This window comes from Centropristis striata, chromosome 20 (assembly GCF_030273125.1).
Source record: "Centropristis striata isolate RG_2023a ecotype Rhode Island chromosome 20, C.striata_1.0, whole genome shotgun sequence".
Classification (NCBI taxonomy): domain Eukaryota; kingdom Metazoa; phylum Chordata; class Actinopteri; order Perciformes; family Serranidae; genus Centropristis; species Centropristis striata.
Genome location: NC_081536.1, coordinates 35,207,198 through 35,227,485, shown reverse-complemented (window position 1 = coordinate 35,227,485; position 20,288 = coordinate 35,207,198). Strand labels below are relative to the sequence as shown.

General features: G+C 45.8%; 1 protein-coding gene across 1 annotated transcript in view; it reads left to right on the top strand.

Moving 5' to 3' along the window:
- The first annotated feature begins 12,286 nt into the window (after positions 1–12,286).
- The window catches only part of ninl (ninein-like), a 28,274-nt gene continuing 20,272 nt past the window's right edge, over positions 12,287–20,288 (top strand). Inside the window, 5 exon segments of the mRNA XM_059359829.1 lie at positions 12,287–12,519; positions 15,855–16,060; positions 17,685–17,817; positions 18,304–18,491; positions 19,478–19,541. Of these exon segments, the coding sequence (XP_059215812.1) occupies positions 15,887–16,060; positions 17,685–17,817; positions 18,304–18,491; positions 19,478–19,541 (559 nt within the window). The 5' untranslated portion in view covers positions 12,287–12,519; positions 15,855–15,886.

The following is a 20,288-nucleotide window of genomic DNA, read 5'->3' as shown; positions in this document are numbered from 1 at the left end:
CAGGTACAAACACAGGGTCATTCCCAGGTAGAAACAGGGTCATACCCAGGTAGAAACACAGGGTCATACCCAGGTACACTCAGGGTCATACCCAGGTAGAAACACAGGGTCATACCCATGTAGAAACACAGGGTCATACCCAGGTACACACAGGGTCATACCCAGGTACAAACACAGGGTCATTCCCAGGTACAAACAGGGTCATACCCAGGTACACACAGGGTCATACCCAGGTACAAACAGGGTCATACCCAGGTACACACAGGGTCATACCCAGGTACAAACAGGGTCATACCCAGGTACACACACAGGGTCATACCCAGGTACAAACAGGGTCATACCCAGGTAGAAACACAGGGTCATACCCAGGTACAAACACAGGGTCATACCCAGGTACACACAGGGTCATACCCAGGTACACACACAGGGTCATACCCAGGTACAAACACAGGGTCATACCCAGGTAGAAACACAGGGTCATACCCAGGCACACACAGGGTCATACCCAGGTACACACAGGGTCATACCCAGGTACACACACAGGGTCATACCCAGGTACACACAGGGTCATACCCAGGTAGAAACACAGGGTCATACCCAAGTAGAAACAGGGTCATACCCAGGTACACACAGGGTCATACCCAGGTACAAACAGGGTCATAACCAGGTACACACAGGGTCATACCCAGGTACAAACACAGGGTCATACCCAGGTACAAACAGGGTCATAACCAGGTACACACAGGGTCATACCCAGGTACAAACACAGGGTCATACCCAGGTAGAAACACAGGGTCATACCCAGGTAGAAACACAGGGTCATACCCAGGTAGAAACACAGGGTTATACCCAGGTACAAACACAGGGTCATACCCAGGTACAAACACAGGGTCATACCCAGGTAGAAACAGGGTTATACCCAGGCACAAACACAGGGTCATACCCAGGTAGAAACAGGGTCATACCCAGGCACAAACACAGGGTCATACCCAGGTAGAAACAGGGTCATACCCAGGTAGAAACACAGGGTCATACCGAGGTACAAACACAGGGTCATACCCAGGTACAAACACAGGGTCATACCCAGGTAGAAACACAGGGTCATACCCAGGTACAAACACAGGGTCATACCCAGGTAGAAACAGGGTCATACCCAGGCACAAACACAGGGTCATACCCAGGTAGAAACAGGGTCATACCCAGGCACAAACACAGGGTCATACCCAGGTAGAAACAGGGTCATACCCAGGCACAAACACAGGGTCATACCCAGGTAGAAACACAGGGTCATACCCAGGTAGAAACACAGGGTCATACCCAGGTAGAAACACAGGGTCATACCCAGGTAGAAACAGGGTCATACCCAGGCACAAACACAGGGTCATACCCAGGTACAAACACAGGGTCATACGCAGGTAGAAACAGGGTCATACCCAGGTACACACAGGGTCATACCCAAGTACAAACACAGGGTCATACCCAGGTACACACAGGGTCATACCCAGGTACAAACACAGGGTTATACCCAGGTACAAACACAGGGTCATACCCAGGTACACTCAGGGTCATACCCAGGTACAAACACAGGGTCATACCCAGGTAGAAACAGGGTCATACCCAGGCACAAACACAGGGTCATACCCAGGTAGAAACAGGGTCATACCCAGGCACAAACACAGGGTCATACCCAGGTAGAAACAGGGTCATACCCAGGTAGAAACACAGGGTCATACCGAGGTACAAACACAGGGTCATACCCAGGTAGAAACACAGGGTCATACCCAGGTAGAAACACAGGGTCATACCCAGGTACAAACACAGGGTCATACCCAGGTAGAAACAGGGTCATACCCAGGCACAAACACAGGGTCATACCCAGGTAGAAACAGGGTCATACCCAGGCACAAACACAGGGTCATACCCAGGTAGAAACACAGGGTCATACCCAGGTAGAAACACAGGGTCATACCCAGGTACAAACACAGGGTCATACCCAGGTAGAAACACAGGGTCATACCCAGGTAGAAACACAGGGTCATACCCAGGTACAAACACAGGGTCATACCCAGGTAGAAACAGGGTCATACCCAGGTACAAACACAGGGTCAGACCCAGGTAGAAACACAGGGTCATACCCAGGTACAAACACAGGGTCATACCCAGGTAGAAACAGGGTCATACCCAGGCACAAACACAGGGTCATACCCAGGTACAAACACAGGGTCATACGCAGGTAGAAACAGGGTCATACCCAGGTACACACAGGGTCATACCCAAGTACAAACACAGGGTCATACCCAGGTACACACAGGGTCATACCCAGGTACAAACAGGGTCATACCCAGGTACAAACACAGGGTCATACGCAGGTAGAAACAGGGTCATACCCAGGTACACACAGGGTCATACCCAGGTACAAACACAGGGTCATACCCAGGTACACACAGGGTCATACCCAGGTACAAACAGGATCATACCTGGGTATATATACATATAAATGGGTTTTTTACAGGTAAATACGGATATATTTACAGAGGTACAGAGAGGTTGATTTAGAGTTATATGATTATATTTTTACAGTATTTTACTGTCACTGTGTTGCAGTAGTTTGTATTAGATAGATGTTCTGTCTGATCTGTTATAACAACAGAGACAGTGAAAAAGACAAAGTGTCTCACAGTATTTGACAGTATCTCCCAGCGTCTTAGTGTTGGACAGTGTGTGCAGGTGGTTAACAGCAGCTGAGCAGATAAACAGAGTAAATCAGCTCAGAGCAGCAGATTAACTGCTGATGTCAGCTGAGGGTTAAGGACAGCGGCGGTGACGCAGGGAGGCCCCCGGGAGGCCCCGGAGGAGGAGGAGCCCCGTCAGGTCCTTTAAAGGACACGTTCCCTGAGATTATTGACATGCTGAAACTCTCACTTTATTTCTGCAGCAGAAGAAGAAGCAGATTTAGTTAAGGAAAAAAAGGTTGTAGAACAGTCATTAAACATAAAAAGTGTGTCATAATTGTATAAGTTCGATTTACAATGTAAATAAGTCATCAAAAGAAGTCAGCCATACATTAAAAAACTTTAACACAAAAACTGAAAACAAAATGTTTTCTATGTTACAGAAGAAAATGTTTAATATGAACAAATCACTGATTTTAATAGATCCTGCAGCTGCTCAACAGACCAATCACAGTCCACCTCAGAGCCTGTTGCTAGGTAGATTACATGAGATTATTAGAGCTCAGAACAGCTGATTCACTATGTGCAAAACACTGGATGAAATCTAGGAGTTTTACAGGACAAGATGCATCTAAAGTCCCTTTACTGACATGCCCACTTTATGTTGATAACCCACGAGTCTCCTCTTTACTGACATGCTGAGACTAGAGACCTGGAGCATCCAGACTAGAGACCTGGAGCATTCAGACTAGAGACCTGGAGCATCCAGACTAGAGACCTGGATCATTCAGACTAGAGACCTGGAGCATCCAGAGACTAGAGACCTGGAGCATCCAGAGACTAGAGACCTGGATCATCCAGACTAGAGAGCTGGAGCATCCAGACTAGAGACCTGGATCATTCAGACTAGAGACCTGGATCATCCAGACTAGAGACCTGGAGCATCCAGACTAGAGACCTGGATCATCCAGAGACTAGAGACCTGGATCATCCAGACTAGAGACCTGGAGCATCCAGAGACTAGAGACCTGGATCATCCAGACTAGAGACCTGGAGCATCCAGACTAGAGACCTGGATCATCCAGACTAGAGACCTGGAGCATCCAGAGACTAGAGACCTGGATCATCCAGACTAGAGACCTGGAGCATCCAGAGACTAGAGACCTGGATCATCCAGACTAGAGACCTGGAGCATCCAGACTAGAGACCTGGATCATCCAGACTAGAGACCTGGAGCATCCAGACTAGAGACCTGGATCATCCAGACTAGAGACCTGGAGCATCCAGAGACTAGAGACCTGGAGCATTCAGAGACTAGAGACCTGGAGCATCCAGAGACTAGAGACCTGGATCATCCAGACTAGAGACCTGGATCATCCAGACTAGAGACCTGGAGCATTAGACTAGAGACCTGGATCATCCAGACTAGAGACCTGGAGCATCCAGACTAGAGACCTGGAGCATTCAGACTAGAGACCTGGAGCACTCAGACTAGAGACCTGGAGCATCCAGACTAGAGACCTGGAGCATTAGACTAGAGACCTGGATCATCCAGACTAGAGACCTGGAGCATCCAGACTAGAGACCTGGAGCATTCAGACTAGAGACCTGGAGCACTCAGACTAGAGACCTGGAGCATCCAGACTAGAGACCTGGAGCATTAGACTAGAGACCTGGAGCATCCAGACTAGAGACCTGGAGCATTCAGACTAGAGACCTGGAGCATTCAGACTAGAGACCTGGAGCATTAGACTAGAGACCTGGAGCATCCAGACTAGAGACCTGGAGCATCCAGAGACTAGAGACCTGGAGCATCCAGACTAGAGACCTGGAGCATCCAGAGACTAGAGACCTGGATCATCCAGACTAGAGACCTGGAGCATCCAGACTAGAGACCTGGATCATCCAGACTAGAGACCTGGAGCATCCAGAGACTAGAGACCTGGATCATCCAGACTAGAGACCTGGAGCATCCAGACTAGAGACCTGGATCATCCAGACTAGAGACCTGGAGCATCCAGACTAGAGACCTGGAGCATCCAGAGACTAGAGACCTGGAGCATCCAGACTAGAGACCTGGAGCATCCAGAGACTAGAGACCTGGAGCATCCAGACTAGAGACCTGGAGCATTAGACTAGAGACCTGGAGCATCCAGACTAGAGACCTGGAGCATCCAGAGACTAGAGACCTGGAGCATTCAGAGACTAGAGACCTGGAGCATCCAGAGACTAGAGACCTGGATCATCCAGACTAGAGACCTGGATCATCCAGACTAGAGACCTGGAGCATTAGACTAGAGACCTGGATCATCCAGACTAGAGACCTGGAGCATCCAGACTAGAGACCTGGAGCATTCAGACTAGAGACCTGGAGCACTCAGACTAGAGACCTGGAGCATCCAGACTAGAGACCTGGAGCATTAGACTAGAGACCTGGATCATCCAGACTAGAGACCTGGAGCATCCAGACTAGAGACCTGGAGCATTCAGACTAGAGACCTGGAGCACTCAGACTAGAGACCTGGAGCATCCAGACTAGAGACCTGGAGCATTAGACTAGAGACCTGGAGCATCCAGACTAGAGACCTGGAGCATTAGACTAGAGACCTGGAGCATTCAGACTAGAGACCTGGAGCATTCAGACTAGAGACCTGGAGCATTAGACTAGAGACCTGGAGCATCCAGACTAGAGACCTGGAGCATCCAGAGACTAGAGACCTGGAGCATCCAGACTAGAGACCTGGAGCATCCAGAGACTAGAGACCTGGATCATCCAGACTAGAGACCTGGAGCATCCAGACTAGAGACCTGGATCATCCAGACTAGAGACCTGGAGCATCCAGAGACTAGAGACCTGGATCATCCAGACTAGAGACCTGGAGCATCCAGACTAGAGACCTGGAGCATCCAGAGACTAGAGACCTGGAGCATCCAGACTAGAGACCTGGAGCATCCAGAGACTAGAGACCTGGAGCATCCAGACTAGAGACCTGGAGCATTAGACTAGAGACCTGGAGCATCCAGAGACTAGAGACCTGGAGCATTCAGACTAGAGACCTGGAGCATCCAGACTAGAGACCTGGAGCATTAGACTAGAGACCTGGAGCATCCAGACTAGAGACCTGGAGCATCCAGAGACTAGAGACCTGGAGCATCCAGACTAGAGACCTGGAGCATCCAGAGACTAGAGACCTGGAGCATCCAGAGACTAGAGACCTGGAGCATTCAGACTAGAGACCTGGAGCATCCAGACTAGAGACCTGGAGCATTAGACTAGAGACCTGGAGCATCCAGACTAGAGACCTGGAGCATCCAGAGACTAGAGACCTGGAGCATCCAGACTAGAGACCTGGAGCATCCAGACTAGAGACCTGGAGCATTAGACTAGAGACCTGGAGCATCCAGAGACTAGAGACCTGGAGCATTCAGACTAGAGACCTGGAGCATCCAGACTAGAGACCTGGAGCATTCAGACTAGAGACCTGGAGCATTAGACTAGAGACCTGGAGCATCCAGACTAGAGACCTGGAGCATCCAGAGGACGGATGCTGACTCACTAGACTCACAATAAGCAGCAACACAACACAAGAACTGACACACAATCACACAAAACACACAAATCTAGTGGATGTGAGAAGTTTCTGAAACCAGATCCTCTGAAGGTCTCTGAGTCTGAATGTGGGACTATTAACTCTGGGGAGTCTTATCGAGCTATGTTGTCCATTTTTTAATCCTTTTCACGTCATTTTGTGTCCTTTTTGGTCATTTTGTCTTTTTTAGTCATTTTGTGTCTTTTTGTGTCTTTTTTACATTTTGTGCTTGGTGGGTTGGTGGAGGGTCAGCTGACGGTCAGGGGCTGGATCTGAGTCAGAGGTCAGAGGTCACAGGTGTGTGTGTGTGTGTGTGTGTGTGTGTGTGTGTGTGTGTGTGAGGAGATTAACAGATTTACACTCTGATCCTTTTACTGCAGCACGCAACACACATTTACTCTCAAGCACAACTTTCACACTGTGAGCCAATCAGAGGAGAGCAGAGCGTGTCACTTCCTGTCCTGAGCAGCAGGTAACGAGTTTAACCCTTCGGAGTTTGGGGCTATTTTGACTCCTTTCTCATTCTGTCAGCACAAACTCACACACACACACACACACACACACACACACACACACACACACACACACACATATATATATATAGCTGATAATCATTTTTTTGTTTTGACTTACTGGATCAACATTTTGAACACAAAAAACACACCAAAACACATTAAAAAAAATACACAAAAACATAAAAATGACAAAACACACATATAACACACATAAACACACAAAAAAGGCAAAAACACAAATAAAACACACATAAAAAACATAAAAAACACACAAAAAACACATTTTGTGTCTTTTTTTGTGTCTTTTTTTAGTCATTTTGTGTCTTTTTTGTTGTTGTCATTTTGTGTTATCGTTTGTCCATAAATGACTTTATTATAGTCTGTTGATACATATTAGAACATAATCTGTCCATAAATTACAGAAAAACACCATATTATCGGATGTCGACAAATTGGAAGAAATAAGTCATACTATGTTTGTTTTTTTCAAAAATGGTAAAATTTTAAAATGCCTAAAAATGCCAAAAAGACTTTATTAACTCTTAACCTTACCCAGCAGTCTGTCTAGTACAGTACAGACAGGAAGGTGGCGCCCTCTGCTGCTGGAAACAGGAACTTCACTGTTTTTGTGGAATATATATATACAGGTGCTGGTCATATAATTAGAATATCATGAAAAAGTTGATTTATTTCAGTAATTCCATTCAAAAAGTGAAACTTGTATACTGTATACATTCATTCCACACAAACTGGTATATTTCAAGTGTTTATTTCTTTTAATTTTGATTATTATAACTGAAACTAATGAAAATCCCAAATTCAGTATCTCTGAAAATTAGAATATTGTGAAAAGGTTCAATATTGAAGACCCCTGGTGCCACACTCTAATCAGCTGATTAACCCAAAAGGCCTTTAAATGGTCTCTCAGTCTAGTTCTGTAGGCTCCACCATCATGGGGAACCCAGTCTAGTTCTGTAGGCTCCACCATCATGGGGAACCCAGTCTAGTTCTGGAGGCTCCACCATCATGGGGAACCCAGTCTAGTTCTGTAGGCTCCACCATCATGGGGAACCCAGTCTAGTTCTGTAGGCTCCACCATCATGGGGAACCCAGTCTAGTTCTGGAGGCTCCACCATCATGGGGAACCCAGTCTAGTTCTGGAGGCTCCACCATCATGGGGAACCCAGTCTAGTTCTGGAGGCTCCACCATCATGGGGAACCCAGTCTAGTTCTGTAGGCTCCACCATCATGGGGAACCCAGTCTAGTTCTGGAGGCTCCACCATCATGGGGAACCCAGTCTAGTTCTGGAGGCTCCACCATCATGGGGAACCCAGTCTAGTTCTGGAGGCTCCACCATCATGGGGAACCCAGTCTAGTTCTGGAGGCTCCACCATCATGGGGAACCCAGTCTAGTTCTGTAGGCTCCACCATCATGGGGAACCCAGTCTAGTTCTGGAGGCTCCACCATCATGGGGAACCCAGTCTAGTTCTGGAGGCTCCACCATCATGGGGAACCCAGTCTAGTTCTGGAGGCTCCACCATCATGGGGAACCCAGTCTAGTTCTGGAGGCTCCACCATCATGGGGAACCCAGTCTAGTTCTGGAGGCTCCACCATCATGGGGAACCCAGTCTAGTTCTGGAGGCTCCACCATCATGGGGAACCCAGTCTAGTTCTGGAGGCTCCACCATCGTGGGGAAGACTGCTGACTGGACAGTTGTCCAACAGACGACCATTGACACCTTGACAAGGAGAGAAAGACACTAAAGGTGATCGGTAAAGATGCTGGCTGTCCACAGCTCTGTGTCCAAGCACATTAATAGAGAGGCCAAGGGAAGGAAAAGATGGTAGCAAACAGAACCAGCAACAGGGATAACTGCACCTGGAGAGGATTGTGGAGCAAAACCCATCAACAATGTGGTGAGATTCACAAAGAATGGACTGCAGCTGGAGTCAGAGCTTCAAGAACCAGCAGACAGACATGAAGACCTGTTTCAGCTGAAGCATCAAGTCAAGACTCTCTGGAACAAGAGACAGAAGCATCTCGTCTGGCTGAAGACTAATATATAATAATATATAATAATAATAATATATAATAATATATAAAGGACTGGACTGCTGCTGAGTGGTCCAGAGTTATGTTCTCTGATTAAATCAGGTCCCAGAGTCTGGAGGAAGAGAGGAGAGGATCAGGATCCACGTTGTTGAGGTCCAGTGTAAAGTTTCCACAGTCAGTGATGGTTTGGGGCCATGTCACCTGCTGCTGTTGGTCCACTGTGTTTTCTGAGGTCAAAGGTCAACATAGCAGCCGTCTACCAGGAAGTTTCAGAGCTCTTCATGCTTCCTGCTGCTGACCAACTTTATGGAGATGCAGATTTCATTTTCCAACAGGACTTGGCACCAAAGCTACCAGTAGCTGGTTTAAGGACCATGGTGTCCCTGTTCTTCATTGGCCAGTAAACTCGCCTGACCTTAACCCCATAGAGAATCTATGAGGTATTGTGAAGAGGAAGATGCGATACGCCAGACCCAACAATGCAGAAGAGCTGAAGGCCAGTATCAGAGCAGCCTGGGCTCATAACACCTGAGCAGTGTTAGACTGATCCACTCCATGCCACGCTGCCTCGCTGCAGTCATTCAGGCAAAAGGAGACCCAACTAAGTACTGAGTGCTGTACATGCTCATACTTTTCATTTTCATACTTTTCAGTTGGGCAACATTTCTAAAAATCCTTTTTTTGTATTGGTCTTAAGTAATATTCTAATTTTCAGAGATACTGAATTTTGGATTTTCATTAGTTTCAGTTATAATAATCAAAATTAAAAGAAATAAACACTTGAAATATACCAGTCTGTGTGGAATGAATGTATACAGTATACACGTTTCACTTTTTGAATGGAATTACTGAAATAAATCAACTTTTTCATGATATTCTAATTATATGACCAGCACCTGTATATGTATATATATATATATATATATATATATATATATATATATGGACATGTATAATGTATGAAGAGTTGAGATTCAGAGTCACCAAAGTAAATATTGTTGCCATGGATACTAGGTGTTAGGAGCTTTAAATAATGTGAATGTTAGTGAGACTATTTATTAGTTTTATTAATGATTTTAATCGATTTATTGGATTTGTTGTTGAGTCAATCTGATGAATCTAAACCAGAATATGAACCATGAGCCTGAAAACTACCACAACACCAATATGAATATTAATAAATACTAATATTAATAAATATAAATATAAATAAGTTAAAAACATTTTTTTAAAATAAATAAAAATAAAAATATGAATATAAATACGCTGGACGCTCCCTAGACGCTCCCTGGACGCTCCCTGGACGCTCCCTAGACGCTCCCTGGACGCTCCCTAGACGCTCCCTGGACGCTCCCTAGACGCTCCCTGGTTTTAAAAGGTCTGACATCCAGGTGCTCCCCCCAACAAAGACCATGACATCCCTCGAAGAGACTTAGACTTAGACTTAGACTTTCTTTATTGTCATTGCACAAAAAACACAACAGTGAATCTGGCAACGAAATATCGTTGCTCGGCTTCCGCAGTACACATAACACAGAACTGGTGAGCAGAACCTGTTAATAAATACATACTGTGGACTGTCACAATAAATAAATATTATCTATATAAATATATATAAAAACTTGTATAAAAATAAAAATAAAGGTGTCCAATATGTACATGAATTATTGCACCCTCAAAGTTAGCAGCAGTGTCTGAATTATTGCACAGATGATTAGTTTCACTTTACAGGCAGGGTTATTTGGTGTTAAGCAGTCTGATGGCGAGGGGGAAGTGACTGTTGCTGAATCTGGTTGTTCTGCAGCGGATGCTGCGGAACCTCCTGCCAGACGCCAGTGGGGAGAACAGTCCATGGTGGGGGTGGTTGGGGTCTGAGAGGATCTGGTGAGCTCTGGCTAAGCAGCGCCTGTGTGCCATGTCCTGGATGGGGGGGAGTGGAGTCCCGATGATCTTCTCGGCTGTCTTCACCACCCTCTGCAGAGACTTCCAATCTGAGGCCTTGCAGCTCCCAGACCAGACAGAGATGCAGCTGGTCAGCAGGCTCTCGATGGTCCTGGTAGACCACCACTGTCTACAGGTAGACCACCACTGTCTACAGGTAGACCACCACTGTCTACAGATAGACAGTGGTCTACCTGGTTTAGACCGTGGTCTACAGATAGACAGTGGTCTACCTGGTGTAGACCGTGGTCTACAGATAGACAGTGGTCTACCTGGTTTAGACCGTGGTCTACAGATAGACAGTGGTCTACCTGGTGTAGACCGTGGTCTACAGATAGACAGTGGTCTACCTGGTTTAGACCGTGGTCTACAGATAGACAGTGGTCTACCTGGTTTAGACCGTGGTCTACAGATAGACAGTGGTCTACCTGGTTTAGACCGTGGTCTACAGATAGACAGTGGTCTACCTGGTGTAGACCGTGGTCTACAGATAGACAGTGGTCTACCTGGTTTAGACCGTGGTCTACAGATAGACAGTGGCCTACCTGGTTTAGACCGTGGTCTACAGATAGACAGTGGTCTACCTGGTTTAGACCGTGGTCTACAGATAGACAGTGGTCTACCTGGTTTAGACCGTGGTCTACAGATAGACAGTGGCCTACCTGGTTTAGACCGTGGTCTACAGATAGACAGTGGTCTACCTGGTTTAGACCGTGGTCTACAGATAGACAGTGGTCTACCTGGTTTAGACCGTGGTCTACAGATAGACAGTGGTCTACCTGGTGTGGACCGTGGTCTACAGATAGACAGTGGTCTACCTGGTTTAGACCGTGGTCTACAGATAGACAGTGGTCTACAAGTTTCTGTACAGAAGCATCAGGGAGTTCTGCACTGAGGACACAAGAGTTCTGCTCTGTCCAAAACCAGTTCATCATCATGACATCATGATGATGTCATGTGGGCATGTATGTGTGAGTGCATATGACTGTAAATATGAAACAATACATTAAATATATTCTGTATTATTCCAATAAATTACACTATGTTTTGGATTTTATTAGATATGAACATAATTAGGCTCAATTTTGTGCTAATGGCGATATTTAATTCTATACAACTATCAGCATAACATTGTCTGTATATTTTTTTTTGTTTAGATATAGACTTAAAAGTTTGTACCTGTGAGCATTTAGCGCAATATTTTAATTCTATTTGCACTATTTAATATTTATATATATATATATTATATATTCTTCATAATATATATTTAAAGTATTATTATTATATTTAAATACACATGCCTTATTATCTATATGTACAGTGTATTTGTTTATATTTTATCAATTGTATTAAATATGTTTTGACTACATGGGCTTCTAGACCTGGGGGGGGGGGTCTCTGGGGGCGTGAACCCATCGTTCACGTCACTGTGACGTCACGGGTTTAATAAAAAGGAGAATAATATAAAAGTAAATAACTTAAGAATTAAAACTAAATTAAAACTAAAATGACATTTATGGAGCAGCAGAACTCAGTCAGTCATCATTATTTTTATTCACTTTAAAAAATAATAAAAACGGCTTTTACTCTGGAAACATCCGGGCCGGTTTAATTTTGAAACTTTTGACCGGAAGCTGGTCTCCGGTAGTGGTCGTCGGTCCGTCGGTGTGTGTGTGTTTGGGTTTGTGTGTGTGTGTGTGTGTGTGTGTGTGGAGCCGCGACGGAGAGAAGAAGAACTTTACCCGGTAAGGAAACATCAACCGACCGACCGTTAGTGTCCGTTAGTTTCAGTTAGTGTCCGTTAGTTTCAGTTAATGCCTGTTAAAGTGTCCGTTAGTTTCAGTTAGTGTCCGTTAGTTTCCGTTAGTTAGTTTCCTGCAGGTCAAACGGTTAAGAAAAGCAGCGGAGCAGACTTTTAATTTATTTATTGAACTCTCTCTCTCCTCTCTCTCTCTCTCTCTCTCTCTCTCTCCTCTCTCTCTCTCTCTCTCTCTCTCTCTCTCTCTCTCTCTGTGTGTGTGCGTGTGTGTGTGTGTGTGTGTGTGTGTTTCCATGGTGAAGTCACTGCAGCTTCCTGTTAGAGTTTCACAAATAATAACTTTATTGATCCACGATGGACAAATTCATCCTTTAACTCTAACCTTTTTACTACATTTACATTCAGTCATTTTTTATCCAGTGAAGGTCTGCAGACACACATCACATTAGTACAAAGATCATAGTTTCATCGGTATGCAGCAAAAAACATGATTATATAAAGAGTCACTTATTAGAACACATTGTAACTGTAATTATCAGGTATTTGGGGTTTTCTAGCTTAGACTCTAACAACATCACAACATATACGAGACGTTTCTTCCTCAAGTTATTAAGGTTTGAACTGATTCCAAACTTTCTACAGTTCATCAATAACAGACTGCTGATACTTTCTGACTGATCGGTCCAGTTCGTACCACACCAGCTCAATAGGAGATGGTCTGGAGACTAGAGAGGGGTCTGGAGACTAGAGAGAGGTCTGGAGACTAGAGAGGGGTCTGGAGACTAGAGAGAGGTCTGGAGACTAGAGAGGGGTCTGGAGACTAGAGAGGGGTCTGGAGACTAGAGAGAGGTCTGGAGACTAGAGAGGGGTCTGGAGACTAGAGAGAGGTCTGGAGACTAGAGAGGGGTCTGGAGACTAGAGAGAGGTCTTGAGACTAGAGAGGGGTCTGGAGACTAGAGAGAGGTCTGGAGACTAGAGATGTCTGGAGACTAGAGAGGAGTCTGGAGACTAGAGAGAGGTCTGGAGACTAGAGAGAGGTCTGGAGACTAGAGAGGGGTCTGGAGACTAGAGAGAGGTCTGGAGACTAGAGAGACATCTGGAGACTAGAGAGGGGTCCGTAGACTAGAGAGAGGTTTGGAGACTAGAGATGTCTGTAGACTAGAGAGGAGTCTGGAGACTAGAGAGGGGTCCGTAGACTAGAGAGGGGTCTGTAGACTAGAGAGGGGTCTGGAGACTAGAGAGAGGTCTGGAGACTAGAGAGAGGTCTGGAGACTAGAGAGGGGTCTGGAGACTAGAGAGGGGTCTGGAGACTAGAGAGAGGTCTGGAGACTAGAGAGAGGTCTGGAGACTAGAGAGAGTAGTATATAGTAGGTCTAGGTGTATATAATGGTCTAGGTATATATAGTAGGTCTAGGTATATATATAGTAGGTCTAGGTATATATAGTAGGTCTAGGTATATATATAGTAGGTGTAGGTGTATATAGTAGGTCTAGGTGTATATAGTAGGTCTAGGTATATATAGTTGGTCTAGGTATATATATAGTAGGTCTAGGTATATATATAGTAGGTCTAGGTATATATATATATAGTAGGTGTAGGTGTATATAGTAGGTCTATATATAGTAGGTCTAGGTATATATAGTAGGTCTAGGTATATATATAGTTGGTCTAGGTATATATATAGTAGGTCTAGGTATATATATATATAGTAGGTGTAGGTGTATATAGTAGGTCTATATATAGTAGGTCTAGGTATATATAGTTGGTCTAGGTATATATATAGTTGGTCTAGGTATATATATAGTAGGTCTAGGTATATCTATATATAGTAGGTGTAGGTGTATATAGTAGGTCTATATATAGTAGGTCTAGGTATATATAGTAGGTCTAGGTATATATATAGTAGGTGTTGGTGTATATAGTAGGTGTAGGTGTATATAGTAGGTCTAGGTATATATAGTAGGTCTATGTGTATATAGTAGGTCTAGGTATATATATAGTAGGTCCAGGTATATATATAGTAGGTCTAGGTATATATATAGTAGATCTAGGTATATATATAGTAGGTGTAGGTGTATATAGTAGGCGTAGGTATATATAGTAGGTCTAGGTGTAGGTATATATAGTAGGCCTAGGTGTATATAGTAGGTCTAGGTATATAGTAGGTCTAGGTGTATATAGTAGGTGTAGGTAGTAGGTCTAGGTGTATATAGTAGGTCTAGGTATATAGTAGGTCTAGGTGTATATAGTAGGTGTAGGTATATATAGTAGGTCTAGGTGTATATAGTAGGTGTAGGTAGTAGGTCTAGGTGTATATAGTAGGTCTAGGTATATAGTAGGTCTAGGTGTATATAGTAGGTGTAGGTATATAGTAGGTCTAGGTGTATATAGTAGGTGTAGGTAGTAGGTCTAGGTGTATATAGTAGGTCTAGGTATATATAGTAGGTCTAGGTGTATATAGTAGGTGTAGGTAGTAGGTCTAGGTGTATATAGTAGGTCTAGGTATATAGTAGGTCTAGGTGTATATAGTAGGTGTAGGTAGTAGGTCTAGGTGTATATAGTAGGTCTAGGTATATAGTAGGTCTAGGTGTATATAGTAGGTGTAGGTATATATAGTAGGTCTAGGTGTATATAGTAGGTGTAGGTAGTAGGTCTAGGTTTATATAGTAGGTGTAGGTAGTAGGTCTAGGTATATATAGTAGGTGTAGGTATATATATAGTAGGTGTAGGTGTATATAGTAGGTGTAGGTATATATAGTAGGTCTAGGTGTAGGTATATATAGTAGGTCTAGGTGTATATAGTAGGTCTAGGTATATAGTAGGTCTAGGTGTATATAGTAGGTGTAGGTAGTAGGTCTAGGTTTATATAGTAGGTGTAGGTAGTAGGTCTAGGTATATATAGTAGGTCTAGTGGTCTTTGAGGCGTTAGTGAACCAATGAAGGTCTAGAGAGGGTCTTTAAGGAGTAGAGTTGTGGTGTGGTCTAGGAGAGAAGGTCCTCTCTGAAGGTCTTCAGGAGGTTCTAAAGGTAGAGAGGGACCCCCTGCTCTGGTAGAACCGGTAGTGGTTCCACCAACGGGGGACAACAAACACAAAGAGTCTGGATTGTCTTGGACCAACGGGGGGCAGAGCCAGAACCGTTCATTGGAAGAAAGTTGGGTCGATGATTTGTGAGTTCTGGGATTGGAACCAGCGACCCTCAGACACCAGCTGACCACAGACAGTTAGTCCAGATCACACCTGGACTCTCTGATCTAGTCCAAGTCTCTGCAGACCCGGAGACTGCAGGTCTGTCTTTTAATGTAGTCTCTTTGGTCTCAGGAGTCTCTGCTCCCCGTGGCGGTGGCGTGCTGATGGAGGGGGCGGGGCCTAGCCGATACGTGTCCCAGCTGAGGGCGGAGTTTGACAGCTGTGACTCGACGGCGTCGGGGTTCCTGGACGCAGACGAGCTGGCGGCGCTCTGCAGGAAGCTGCAGCTGGACAAACACCTGCCGGAGCTGCTCGCCACGCTGGGGACACACACACAGGTACACACACACAGGTACACACAGGTACACACAGACAGGTACACACAGGTACACACACACAGGTACACACAGGTACACACAGGTACACACACAGGTACACACAGGTACACACACAGGTACACACAGGTACACACAGACAGGTACACACAGACAGGTACACACAGGTACACACACACAGGTACACACAGGTACACACACACAGGTACACACAGGTACACACACAGGTACACACAGGTACACACAGACAGGTACACACAGACAGGTACACACAGGTACACACACACAGGTACACGCAGACAGGTACACACAGGTACACACAGACAGGTACACACAGGTACACACACACAGGTACACACAGGTACACACACAGGTACACACAGGTACACACAGACAGGTACACACAGGTACACACACACAGGTACACACAGGTACACACACACAGGTACACACAGACAGACATGCACGGGTACACACAGGTACACACACACACACACACACACTCAGGTACACACAGATATACACAGAGACACACACAGGTACCCACACAGGTACACACACACACACACACACTCAGGTACACACAGATATACACAGAGACACACACAGGTACCCACACAGGTACACACACACACACACACAGACACACACAGATATACACAGAGACACACACACACAGGTATACACAGACAGACACGCACGGGTACACACAGGCACACCCACACAGGTACACACACACAGGTACACCCACACAGGTACACACACTGACACACACAGGTACACACAGGTACACACACACAGACACACACACACACAGGTATACACAGACAGACACGCACGGGTACACACAGGCACACCCACACAGGTACACACACACAGGTACACCCACACAGGTACACACACTGACACACACAGGTACACACAGGTACACACACCCAGGTACACCCACACAGGTACACACACTGACACACACAGGAACACACAGACAGACACACACAGACACACACAGGTACACACACAGATACACACAGGTGTACACACACACACACACACACACACAGGTACACACACAGAGACACACACAGGTACACACACACAGACACACAGGTACACACACACACACACACACCCAGGTACACACACACACAGACATGCACAGGTACACACACAGACACACACACAGACACACACACACACACACACACACACACAGGTACACACACACACACACACACACACACGGGTACACACACACGCATACACACACACACACACACACACACACACACACACAGGTACACACACATAGACACACACACACACACACACACACACACAGGTACACACACACACACACACACCACACACACACACACACACACACACACAGGTACACACACATACACACAGACACACACAGTCACACACACACACACACACACACACACACACACGCACACACGCACACACACAGGTACACACAGGTACACACACACACACAGACACAGACACACACACACACACACACACACACATAGACACACACACAGACACAATGCACACACAGACACACACACGCTGTCTCACTTGACATCATCAGCTGTAAGCTCCGCCCCTCCTCCTTCAGGTGACCTTCGACGAGTTCAAAGACGGATTTGTGGCCGTCCTGTCTCACTCTCTGGACCTGTCTCACTCTCTGGACCTGTCTCACTCTCTGGATCTGGACACCTCAGAGGACGACAGCAGCTACCTGGAGCCAGGTACCTGTCTCTCACCTGCCTGTCTCTCACCTGTCTGTCTCTCACCTGTCTGTCTGTCTGTCTGCCTGTCTCTCACCTGTCTGTCTCTCACCTGCCTGTCTCTCACCTGTCTGTCTCTCACCTGTCTGTCTCTCACCTGCCTGTCTGTCTCTCATCTGTCTGTCTGTCTGTCTGTCTGTCTGTCTCTAACCTGCCTGTCTCTCACCTGTCTGTCTGTCTGTCTGTCTGTCTGTCTCTAACCTGTCTGTCTCTCACCTGTCTGTCTGTCTGTCTGTCTCTAACCTGCCTGTCTCTCACCTGTCTGTCTGTCTGTCTGTCTGTCTGTCTGTCTGTCTGTCTCTAACCTGTCTGTCTCTCACCTGTCTGTCTGTCTGTCTGTCTCTAACCTGCCTGTCTCTCACCTGTCTGTCTGTCTGTCTGTCTGTCTGTCTGTCTGTCTCTAACCTGTCTGTCTCTCAGCTGTCTGTCTACCTGTCTGTGTGTCAGTGGTTCCAGAGGAGGTGGAGCCTAAGTTGATGAAGGGCTCTAAGCGTTACGGTCGCTGGACTCGTCCTGACTCGACTCTGACTAGAGACTCGAAGGACTCGAAGGACTCGAGACACGCAGCAGACTCGTCCCCGGACGGAGTCCGCAGGGCCAAGGTGAGACGGGACACGTCTCTAGACAGCCTGGAGGTGAGACAGGAGGAGGAGGAGGAGGAGGAGAGGAGAGGAGGAGGAGGAGGAGGAGGAGGAGGAGGAGAGAAGAGGAGAGGAGGAGGGAAGAGGAGAGGAGAGGAGGAGGAGGAGAGGGAGAGGAGGAGGAGGAGAGGGGGAGGAGGAGGGGAGAAGAGGAGGAGGAGGAGGAGGAGGAGGAGGAGAGGAGAGGAGAGGAGGAGGAGGAGAGGGAGAGGAGGAGGAGGAGAGGGGGAGGAGGAGGGGAGAAGAGGAGGGGAGGAGGAGGAGGAGAGGAGGAGGAGGAGAGGGGGAGGAGGAGGAGAGGAGGAGGAGGAGAGGGGGAGGAGGAGGGGAGAAGAGGAGGGGAGGAGGAGGAGGAGAGGGGGAGGAGAGGAGAGGAGGAGGGGAGGAGGTGCTGTGGTTTCAGGGCGTTGGTCCAGTGGTTCAGGAGGAATGTGGATCTGGAGACTGAAACAGTTTTTACTGTTTAGTTCAGGAACAGCTGGTTTTATTTAAAACTCTCCAACAATCATAGAGAGAAAACAGAGATTATCATCAGAGTACTGAACTTTCCTACGGTCCCTGAACACATAATCAGTTACTAAAAGTGACCGTTACTTTAATGTTGATATTAGTGTCACAATGTCTTTATTCTACATGTGTCCATTTTTTGGAAATTTATGCTTTTTTGTAATTTTTTGACTGTTTTGGTAAATTTTGGAAAATGTTGTGGTTTTTTTTGCTAATTTTACGTCTTGGTTTGGTTATTTTGTGCCGTCTTTTGGTAATTTTTGGTAATTTTGTGTCTTTTTTGGTCATTTTGTGTCGCTTTTGTCATTCAGTGTGTGTTTACACAGAGCAGAGAGGAGAGGACAATATGTTCAGTGCAGCAGAAGTAACTCAGGAATTCCTTCAGATCTGTTTGGTCTGTTGACATTACTGCACACACACACACACACACACACACACACACACACACACTGACTGACTGTGTTTCTCTGCAGAGCCTGAGGTGTGATGAGGAGACAGGAAGTCAGAAGATCATCCAGACAAACTTTCAGTCTAAAGGTATGTTTGGTTTAAATCTACAGTTAATAATAATAATAATAATAATAATAATGATAACTAGAACATTTCCTCTGGGTAAATAGTGAAAGGGCCACTACTGCCGGTGTGTGTACACTATGATGAGATTCTTCAGAGATTTATAACAATTAATACTAGTAATGTTATGATATTATATTATATACAAGGAGCACACCTACAACAAGCATTCCTTTACAAGTATTTATTTATACAGCAACCTATGACCTTTAACCTCAAAATATGTGTGTGTGTGTGTGTGTGTGTGTGTGTGAAGCATGTGTATCTGGAGGAGTGTGTGTGTCTGTAACTGTAATCACATAAAGTTACCTGTGTATCTGCGTGTGTGTTTGTGTTTGTCTGGTTCTCTCTTTCTGTGAGAGATACATCAAAGGATCAAAGGCTTTGTGGTCGACCAATCAGAGCAGAGCAATCAACAGATTTAACTGCAGCTGTAGAATGTTCCGGCACAGTGACAGCAGCCAGAGGTGGACAGACTGGAATTTCTGGCCTCGAACAGAAAACATTTTTGGCAAAACCATAATACCTATCATTGATCCGACTTCACTTTGAGCATCCTGAGTTCTTCCTGAACGTCTACATATGTTTTTTGTGAAGAAAAATGAAGAAACAGCTTTGTTAGAGCGATCTAATAAAACTGTAAAATGTCCCTTTTTCTGAAATCTTCCTGCGTTTTTAATATGGGAGCCAATGAGGCTGTTGGTGGTGTTG